General features: G+C 41.9%; 2 protein-coding genes across 2 annotated transcripts; both read right to left on the bottom strand.

Moving 5' to 3' along the window:
• Positions 1-663: 663 nt before the first annotated feature.
• LOC126498681 (olfactory receptor 10V1) lies at positions 664-2,032 on the bottom strand. The gene has a single exon (XM_050137559.1). The coding sequence runs from the start codon at positions 1,686-1,688 to the stop codon at positions 759-761; it is 930 nt and encodes a 309-aa protein (XP_049993516.1). The 5' UTR covers positions 1,689-2,032; the 3' UTR covers positions 664-758.
• A 7,823-nt stretch (positions 2,033-9,855) lies between these two features.
• On the bottom strand, positions 9,856-10,797 carry LOC126498678 (olfactory receptor 4D10-like). The gene has a single exon (XM_050137556.1). The coding sequence runs from the start codon at positions 10,795-10,797 to the stop codon at positions 9,856-9,858; it is 942 nt and encodes a 313-aa protein (XP_049993513.1).
• Between the last annotated feature and the right edge of the window lie 355 nt (positions 10,798-11,152).

Here is an 11,152-nt window from a genome sequence, read left to right as displayed (position 1 = left end):
AAACATGATCAATGGAAATCTCTTTAAAAGTTCTGAGCCCCTATGTGAGTTTTCATTTTGATTAATAACAACAATATACAAAAGAAAAATTCTCGTACATGTTGCTTTTATCATTATTTATTACTATTATTTAAATTTTAATTTTTTCCATTAAGTACCTAGTTGTACAATAAGCAAACTTGAGCCCTCAGAGATGGGGAAGCTTGTCTGCATTTACATATGGTCCTATTGGCAAAGCAAGCCCAAATTATAAGAACATCACATAGAGAGTTTAGCCTTTAGATTTGTAGATACTGTGTTCTCATCTTAGATATAACATTTTTAGCTACTTATATTTTTTCCTTCTGAAAAATTAGCATGGCATACACGAGTTAATCCGTACAAAGTGCCTGGTATGTAACAGCTGCCCTACGAATGTTGCTTTGCCACTCTCCATTCATGTCCAGGGCATAATATTGCTTTATTTTCAGAAAGACAGAAGCACAGATTTTCTCTGGAAGTCAAATCAGACTTTGTGTCTCCAAGTGATGAGGACATTTCTGAATCATGCATGTCATTCCATCACTATCTTATTATTATAATCAGTTGTTTTATTTGTGTTGAGGCAGGATTTTCCTATGTAGCTTAGTCGGCTTCTGCCTCCTGAGTACCAGAATCACAGATTGCACCATGTATGTCTGGAACCTTCATAATTAGTAATAGAATTCCATTTTATTTTCAGAGTGCCTTGATTAAAATAAATCACAAGTTCACCCTCCCTAGAACTTTCTCAAGGCCTTCTTTAGAGCGTCTTTCAGTTCCTTGTTCCTCATACTGTAGATCAAAGGGTTTAAAATGGGTGTGATAAAAGTGTAGACCACAGACACCATTCGGCCCATCTCAGGAGAGTAGCTGGAACTGGGAGACAAATATATAAAACTGGTACAGCCATACTGCAGGAGCACCACTATGATGTGGGAAGAGCAGGTAGAGAAGGCTCGATGTCGCCCTTCAGCAGACCGGATCTGTAAAATGGCTGTGATGATGAAGACATAGGAGACGGAGATCAGAGACAGGGGGATGCTCAGGACGATGAAGCTGATGATAAACAGGGCGGTCCTGTGAACGTGTGTGTCTGCACAAGCCAGGCGCATGACTGCAGGCATGTCACAGTAGAAGTGATAGATCTCATTGTTGTGGCAGAACGGGAGATGGAAGATTAAAATAGTTAGTGTCAGTGACAGAAGGAATCCCAGGACCAGGGACCCCACCACCATCTCCACACACAAGGACCAGCTCATGATAAGTGTGTATCTCAGGGGGTAGCAGATTGCGACAAACCGGTCGTACGCCATGACTGCAAGCAGGACATTGTCAGCTCCACCCAAGAAGACAAAGAAAAACATCTGAGTGCCACAACCAGTAATGGAAACAGGAGTTTTTCCCATTGAGAGAAGGTTTGCCAAGGCCAGAGGTGCAATGGCTGATGTGTAGAAGATTTCCAGAACTGCCAAGTTAGCCAGAAAAAAGTACATGGGGGTGTGGAGCGAGTGGTTAGTATGGACAACCACAGCGATTGTGGCGTTTCCAATGAGGCTGGTCAGGTACATCACTAAAAAGGCCACAAAAATCACCATCTGCACCCCAGGGTCAGGTGAGAATGGACGGAAGAAGAAATGGATATTAGCAGTTTTATTTATTGTTTCCATGGGGAGTGTACAAGGCCTACCTCAAAGAAAAATGGCGGGAGTCTCAAGGCATTCCTCACTGTGTATGATGCCCTGCTTCAACCTCCATTCCCTGCTAGAGCTCCTTCTAAGGCACCTCAGCAACATGCATAGTTTATTCCACAGGAGTCCATGGAACCGATGACCTATACATTTGCCATCTCCTCGTCTCTCTTTTCTTCCTCTCCAGTAACAAAGACTGAGAAATCCTCAGTCCTGGGAACTCTGATGACATCTGAGTGCAGTGTGAACCACAGTTCCTGTTGTAGAGGAGTTCCCCAAAGTATGCACTGAACAAATCAATGAATAAGACCAATTAAAAGTTCAAAGCCGCAAAACGGAGAAACAGAATATAGATTCTATGAAACTTAGACTAAAAATTGTTATGACTGTATAGACAGATGTGTGTCATCATTTAGAGAGAATTATGCTACTGGTATTGTATGATACTGTATCATAAACTCTTGTGTTTCTCAAAACCTAGAGTCTTTATTGCTTCATTTTCTTTTTGCTGTTGTTGAGAAAGGGTGTCCTGTAGCCCAGACTGAGCTCACTGTGGAGCCGAATCTAATCAGACTTCTGTCCTTCTGCCTCCATCTCCTGAATGCTGGATTGCTGTTGTGGGCCACCATGCCTCGTTTTATGGGGTCCTGGTGTTTTGTACCTGCTAGGCAAGAACTTTACCAACAAAGTTGAATCCTACCCCTGAGTCTGCCTTGTTTTTCTTAACATGATGATCTCTAGTTCCATGAAATATCCTGCAAATGTGACTGCTTTTTAATGCTTACATTCCATATACACATTCATATATACATATATAATTATGTACATATATTACAGGATACAGGACATATAATACATAGAATAATAATTATGTATTATTATATTATCTGTATATGTATATTGATTTTTCATGACAGGGTATCTCTGTGTAGTCCTGGTTGTCCTAGAACTCACTCTGTAGACCAGGCAGGCCTTGAACTCAGAGATTTGCCTGCCTCTGACTCTTGAATGTTAGGGTTAAAGGCTTGGGCAACCGCCATTCAGGTCCTAATTATATTTTTTGCTTTTCCCAAATCAGGGCTGGGGTTCTGAGGTCAGCAGCTCATAATGGAGCATGCTTTATTATAAATTTCTTTACTAATCCGTATCACTATTTCAGTAGGCATGCATAGTCAGCACCAAGCCCATCTAACAGGTGAAGACGCACACAGGAGATTAAGGAAGCCAGTGACGCAGGAGAGCATAACCTCGCTTTTCTGCATTCTGTTTCCTATGCTGGCTTTCCCTGACACTCCGGGTTTCCTTACTTTTTCTCTTGACTTCCCAGTCCCCTTTGTCCTGCTGGTGCTTATCTGCCAGGTGGCTGACCTTCGTTGCTGAAGTTAACTCTAAATTAAGAAAGAAAGTCAGTGACAGATGAAGGTGGGAGAGGCAGGCAGAATGTAAATAAGGCGGAAATGAAGTGAGGCGTGGCCCAGCACTTGAGCACCTGCGGTCCCTCATTTCACTGGCTCACTCCCTTCTCAAGAACACATTCCTCTGTCAATAAACTGTCTTCATGTCTCTTTCCAGATAAATAAGTAGGAATAAAGAAAGAAAAAGAGGGTGTCAGACATTCTAGAACAATAACATGGGAAGACCATGGTTTGATCAATTTGGTTACGCAGCATTTCTGCTTACCCTTAGGTTGTATTGTATGGTGGTTGACTACAGTTCAGCCTTAGGAAGAACTCTAGGTGGTCACTGTGGGAAAATATAGCTAAGATAGAGCTAAGGAACCTAGACTGCGGCTCATCCGGTAAGGGCTGCGGGCAACGCAGCAGGAAGAACCTTTGTTCTTTGTCTCTAACAAGCAGGGGGAAAGTATTTGTCTAAAGGCTATGCTGTTTTGGGGTACAGGGAGATGGGGTGTGGTTTAATTTGTCTTTCATGAGCGACAGAGTGGGAATGAAGAAAGCGGCCCTCTGTGAGCTAGGACCTGATCACTGTGCAGTGCCCCAAGGGTTTTCATCAGGTGCCTAGGGTTTGAAACGCCTGCCTCCTGGTTGCCAAGATTCTACTTCAAAGATCAGAACGGTATCTTGAAATTAAAGCAAATCTATACACAGTGACTACTCAGTTCACTGGGACTCTAGTGATGAGAGGTCTCTGTGGTGCCCTCTGTCATGTTCTCTCAAGCCTGCTTAGGCCCAGGAAGTCCCATTTTAGGCATAAATGTTCCTAATTTTAAGGCACTTGTATTTCAGTGACTACATATCTTTCATTTCTTCATAAAGCGTAGAGAAAAGGAGAAGAAAAGCATTGAAAAGTGCTGTCTAAACCAGACAGAACCCCAAGCATCATAATGGTGGCACGGCACCCATGTTATTTTTTATGTAAATGCTTCATGTTCATCGTTTCCCTGCCTACCTGGTGATGAGGAAAACAGTGAGTTAGGGCACATATGGAAGCAGAATTAACTTAGCATATATCAAGAGCTTTTGCCATTGCAACAAAGAGGCTAACTAGATGCAGCCTTTGTAACATGATCCAGAATGTTCCAACATGGCTTTCTAACCATATGATGGCAAATTATTGACCAAACCTTGGGCCTCATGAAAGCATACAGCTCTAAACAGTGCTGACTCCATCTTCACATCAGCCGTGGGGTGACACTGACCACGCATCTTCCCTGACTTGGAATGTGTTCTGTCCTAGGATCTAAAGGGGACAAAGCTGTGTTCCTGGAAAACTGAAGTTACAGGACATTTTAAAAATTATTTCTAATTTGAAAAATTGGGGGAAATAATTTTATATTAAAACAAACATTGGTTTATTTGTGTGACGTTGAGAGTATAAAAACCATAAGATTTCTTTTATAGCATAAAGAGGACTCATGTGAACGAAACTTCTGATTATTTCTTCTCTAATACAATTAAATATTTTCTATTTTATACTACTATGAAATTAAAATTGTCCCTAATTTTAAATAGCAGAGAACTCCTTGAATATATGCATGACTCTGTCTCAAGGCTGATTTAGTGCCGAGCATATATTATCTAACATAGGATGGGTGACCTCTTACTCTTCGGGAACAGATGTTTTTCTCTGCCTGGCAGTTTGACAAGCATGGCTCCACAGTTCTTGAGTTCTTGAAAGGCTCCCAGGCATCAAATGCTGCTTCTGAGTAGGAACTACACGATGGCCTGCTTTGCAAAGCTCCACACTCAACCTCTCCCTGGCCGATGACTGCCCAAGCCTTGGCCTGATGACAGGCACAGGAGTTTTTTTTTTTTTTAATATAAAATCTGAGATAAGGGATGCAATTCTTACCTTTTGATGAACTTCTTTGGACTTCTTTCCATACATTATGAATTTACAAGAATCTTTGGCAAAACTCTGAGAACTCAAGGTCCGTGCCTCAAGGCTTTTGTGTTTTTGCAAAATCTCCAGGCTGCAGTGGTGACCACTTCTAGATCCCTGTTGTTACTTGACAGCATGATGGGAACTCATCTGAAAACCAGACGTGATCCCTCCCTCATTAGCTCTTCTAGGCGTACATTCCACCCTATCCTTTTCTTTGTTCACAGTTACAAATCATTCTTTCCTTATGACATCTTTGCAGCTTTGAACTTACCCTTTTCGTACCAGTTTTCAGATTTGAAAATATTATTAACCAGCAATCATAACTTGGCTAACATGCCATGTTGGCCCCCTGAGGTGACTGAGGTCAGCTCGGGAAGCATAAATTAGCAAGATGAAAAATCACCATACCCAAGAGTTAAGTTACATCAGGGCTATTCCACTGGTACAGCTTCCCCAAGGACTGTGTTTTAGTTCACTTGTTCATGTTTTCAGTGATGAGGTCAGTTGGGGGCAACATAAATTACTGTTTCCACTTAGCTTACCTGAAAGATCATTAACTTGTTTGCTTATTGTTTTTAAAGGTTTAAATTGGGTACACAAAATTTCAAAACAAGGTTTGAGGCAATATAAAAGAGTTGTTAAAAGACTGGCCAGGTCTGATGTTGGGGACATGCTGGCTCAGCTGGCAAAGTGTTTGGGAGTCTTAATTCCCAGCATCCAGGTAAGAAGTTGAGGTAAAACACTTGTAATCCAAGCACTGAAGGCAGAGGCAGGAGAATCTCTGTTGCTGGCCAGCCAGTCTAGCTAACTTGGAAACTTAAACGTTGTCTCAGAAAATAAGGCAGTCATAGAGGAAGACAACGGATGTCAACCTCTGGGAAACACACACACAGAGACACACAGACACACAGACACATACCAAAAGGTCTGGATATATATATTTGGTTTTTCGAGACAGGGTTTCTCTGTGGCTTTGGAGCCTGTCCTGGCACTAGCTCTGTAGACCAGGCTGGTCTTGAACTCACAGAGATCCGCCTGCCTCTGCCTCCCAAGTGCTGGGATTAAAGGCGTGCACCACTATCGCCCCGGCGATTCATATATTTTTAATTAAAATTTTTGCTCAGATCCCCATCAGTGGTATGCTTTTGAGTAAGTGACTTATCTTTTTAAACCCTCAGTTTCCTAATTTGCAAATTAGAAGGAATACTGCTCCCCTCCCCTCCAGGGCTAGTTCTGGAGACAGACTAAGATAACACATGCACGATGCTAAAATCACAAGACGTAGCACATTATTAGCTCTATTGCAATTGCTATGCTCCTCAGAGAGAACACTGTAAAATTCCTATGGTGCAGAAAACATTGAGAATTGTTTATGTAATCTAATCCCATTTCCAATATGGATATTCATCTACACTATTTTGGGCAGGAATTAAATAACCCAGTCATCCACTAGTGGGAAATGAAATAAGAGGACATGGAAGGAAGACTTCAAAAAATATTTCTAGAGAATTATCATCAGATACAGAACAAAACCTTGAGGAAAAACTTGATGGTAACCATCCACTCTGACACACAACTTCACTTTCTCAGAGAATCACAGAAAGGCATGAGGTAATAGTGCTCTACAACAAAGACTGAGGTTACCACACTGCGATCCACCTCTTCCAACAGGTTCACAACATTCCAATGGCATCATCGTAAAAGTTAAAAATGAAATTAGATTGCTCCCATTGTCTCTGAAATAGCTACTTAGCTGTGCTCTCTAAGGGGGAAAGTCAGGAGATGAGGCCAGACTAGTAAATCATGGTGACTATTTTCCATCCATGAAGCCACATGTGTAAGGTCCCAGTTTCTCAGAGTGCTTATGAGTGCAGTGGGTTCATACTGATACAGGAAGAAAATGCCTGGGATGGAAGGGTGGACAGGGACGGAAAGTTAGATCGGCACAGGAGCAGAAGAAAATAAATAGAGTCCACATGGAAACCTCTAGTTATGTTTCTTAGTGTATACTCTGCTCATGTGTTCAAGTGGCTGAATCCATGATAGAAACATCTCACTCTACTGTCCAGCAAAAAGTTTCCCGCCTGACAATGTAGAACATCTGCTTTGAAGACTCCAGGAAAACATAAGAAACAATTTATAACTTTGCTAGAGAAATATTTCAATGGATTTATTTACCCAGAAAACCCCCCAAGGGCTTAATGTTTGATTTGTCTCTTTGATAATAACTCCAGAACATGTCAAAGTTTTGAGTTTTGATATTATATATCTATACACACACACACACAAACACATGCTAAGATGATCCCTGATTTACAGTGGTTCAAATTATAATTTTTAACTTACTTTTAAAAAATATTTATTTATTATGTATACAGTATTCTGTCTGTGTGTATGCCTGCAGGCCAGAAGAGGGCACCAGACCCCATACAGATGGTTGTGAGCCACCATGTGGTTGCTGGGAATTGAACTCAGGACCTTTGGAAGAGCAGGTGATGCTCTTAACCACTGAGCCATCTCCCCAGCTCCTCAATTTCATTCTTCAAAGACCTTGTCATACAGGTATTTCACTTGTTTTGTTAGAGTCATCCCAAGATGTTTTATGTTCTTTGTGGCTATTGTGAAGGGTGATGTTTCTTTGATTTCTTTTTCAGCCCTTTTATCATTTGTATACTGACCAGCCCAGCAGGTCCTAAGTTACTCCAGGGTCTTGAAGAGGCACTATCTGAAAGACATGGGGGGTCTTGAACTGTTTGCTTCACCTGTTTCGTTGTTTTTTCCTTTGTTTTCCTGGTTTTCTCTGGGAGATTTATTGATTTCTTCCAATTTTTTTTTGTTTATCTTTTCCTCCATTTCTTTAAGGGAATTTTTTGTTTCCTCTTTTAAGATCTTCATCATCCTCATAAAGTTGATGATCAAGTCTTCCTGTTGTATGACCACTGGATTCTGGCGTTACCATGTTGCTTTTAAGGTTGTTGAATGAATTCTTGCATTGACACCTACCCATCTCTTCCTCCAATAGGTACCAGCAGTGTCTTTTCTTCTTGGTCCAGTTCTTGCAGTGACTGTCTATGTCTTTGGGAACTGTTCTTGGTTTCTTCTGTGCTATTGCTGTCCGTGTTTCAGAGAGCCACTGAGGTCTCTCTTGTCTTGTTCTTTTGGTCTGCTCTCTTTGGTTGTTCTTTTAGTCTTCTCTGTGCAGTCACGGACTGTGCTTCAGAGTTCCTCTCTTGGTCCTCTCTGTCCAGTTGCAGCTGGTGCAACTGAAGTTCCTCTGAGGTTTCGGGTGGGGGTTGGGGGGGGGTGAGGGTTGGCATTGGAGGGCTTGGGGGTGAAGTGGAACCTGTAGCTGGCAGGGTCTGATTGGTCAGGTGGGGGGTGTTGAAGCAGCTTACCTGTAGGAAGCTTGCCTGTTGACTGGCTGGAGAAGCTGAGGCAGGTGGGGGAGGAGCCCAGGGTTTTACCCAGGTATGAAGGGCCTAGAGAGTTGGGTTCACTGCTGGGTGAGTGGTCACTCACCTCTTGGTTCTTTCCCTGAACTTGCAGCCTGTGTTTCAGAGTTCCTCTGAGGAAGCAGGGGATAGGTGGGTTTGGGGGCAGAGTAGGACTTGTAGCAGGAAGGGTCTGAGGATGGGGTCATCTTTTCTAATTTTTAAATGCAAGTGTTTATAGTTACACATTCCCTTATAAAACTGCTTTTAATGCTTCCTAGGGGTTTTGTTGCATTGTGTTTTCATTTTTTTTTATTTTCAGAAAATTTTAATTTCTCTCTTCTTTGACCCATTTATTATTGAGAAATGTATTGTTAAATCTACATGTATTTTAATACTTACTAGAGATTCGTTTGCTGATGATTTTAAATTTTATGGTATTGTGGTCAGATAAGATACATGGTGTTACTTAAATTTTTCTGAATTTGTAAGATTTGTTTTGTGTCTCAGGATGTGGTGTATTTTGGAAAAGCTTCCATGACCTGCAGAATAGTGTGTGCACTCTTTGACTGAGTAGAACGTATAGTTTTTGATGTTTGATTGCAATACAGGGTAGACATCTGCCTATATATGATTCAAGCTTGGAACAATAAGTATTGAGAGCCTTAACTTGCTTTGGGCTGTAACTGGGTTCTAACAGAGTTTTTGCATCTGTCTTTTGATTGTAGCACCATAAAGACACACAGGGATACTCAGGAAGGTAGAACTGCAGCACACCCTGATGATCAATTCTTGTTCTTTTGGTTTCAGTGAAGAAATGTTTGTTCAAAAACTAAAGTTCATACACTGAAATCCCCTGAAATTCAGATTTTAGTGTCTATAAATAAAGTGTCATTGGCATACAAACACATAGTTAGATTTAAGCAACTGAAACTATATTGGTTTTTTGGCACACATCTGCAATTTTAGCACTTGGTAGCAAGTACAAGAGGTTTATGTGTCTGGGGATACCCTGGGTAACATAGTGAGTGTCAAGCTAGACTGACCAACATAATGAGATTCTATGTGAAAAAAAAAAAAAACCCCGAAGGAAAAAAAGGAATGCTAAAGAGTTTAATTGACTTTGGAATCATATTCAACATATTCAATGTTTGTTTATATCCTTCAATCCTACAGATTTTAGCAAGATTTTCTCACAGCTTCAGTGGTTTAGGCATGGATTCCAAACACTGAAAATGTAAAGGAGAATTAGACCAATCAACTTGATACTTTTTTGTGTGTCTTAATATAGCAGAACAAGAGAAATGAGAAGACATAATAGAAAATAGTTTATTTATATTAGAAACATTTAGGGTGTCAACAAGCAGAAGTTACTTCTCTATTCCATTAGAAGGTCCAAGTCTTTTCCTGAGTCTCCTCATGGCTGACTTCATCTCCTGGTTCCTCAGAGTGTAGATCAAGGGGTTGAGCAGAGGGGAGATGACCGTGAAGGTGACAGAGATGGCTTTGTCTGTGGGGAGGGCAGTGAATGGCCGGGCATAGACATAGATGCAGGGCACAAAGTGCAGGGTGATCACAGTGATGTGGGAGGTGCAGGTGGAGATGGCTTTCTTCCGTCCCTCTCCTGAATGAGACCTTAGCAGTGATAATATGACCATGTAGGACACCAGGAGCAAGAAGAACCAGAGTGTGGTGAGCATCCCGTTATTGGAAATCATCAGCATCTCCAGAACAAAGATGTCTGTGCAGGCAAGTTTGATGACCTGGGGGACATCACAGTAGAAAGTGTCAAGAACATTGGGTCCACAGAAGGGAAGTGTCAGCAAGAGAGAAATCTGCACGATGGAGTGGGCAAAGCCTCCTACCCATGAGGCCACTATTAACCCAATGCAACGGCCTCTGCTCATGATGGTCACATAATGGAGGGGCTTGGAGATGGCCACATATCGATCTAGAGCCATCACTGACAGAGAAAACACATCCACTCCTCCAATAAGGTGGAAGAAGAACATTTGAGTGAGGCAGCCATTGAAGGAGATGCTCTTCCTGTCTGAGAGAAGGTCCACCAGGACCTTGGGTGCAGTGATGGAGGAAAAGCAGATGTCAGCAACTGACAAATTCCTGAGCAAGAAGTACATGGGTGTGTGAAGGCGCGGCTCACAGGTCACGGTGACCATGATGAGAAGGTTCCCCAGCAGAGTTGTCACATACACCATGAGAAGGAAAAGGAACAGCAACACGCTGACTTCATGACTCTGGGTCAGGCCAAGGAAAATAAGTTCTTTGACCCTAGTGTAGTTTTCCATCTCCATCAAAACACCCTCTTTGTTTGCTTTTTTTGTTTCAAGTGTCAGGCTGTTTATCTTGATGTCCTAAGCTTCTATGATGGAATTCAGGAGCTCCTTTTTATGGCCATAGCACCTGGAATAGATTGTTGTTCATAATCTAATATTGCAGTTAACTTGATATTCAAATTACCACATAGAAAATCATTCAATATGGCAATGGGTTTTTGATCCTACTGCACGTATTGGCTTTGTGGGAGCCTAGGCAGTTTGGATGCTCACCTTTCTAGACCTGGATGGAGGTGGGTGGTCCTTGGACTTCCCACAGGGCAGGGAACCCTGATTGCTCTTTGGGCTGATGAGGGAGGGGGACTTAATTGGG

Source organism: Alexandromys fortis, unplaced genomic scaffold, assembly GCF_014885135.2.
Source record: "Alexandromys fortis isolate MF-2015 unplaced genomic scaffold, M_Fortis_MF-2015_v1.1 scaffold_3, whole genome shotgun sequence".
NCBI classification, from domain to species: Eukaryota; Metazoa; Chordata; class Mammalia; order Rodentia; family Cricetidae; genus Alexandromys; species Alexandromys fortis.
This window is presented reverse-complemented; position numbering and strand designations above follow the sequence as displayed.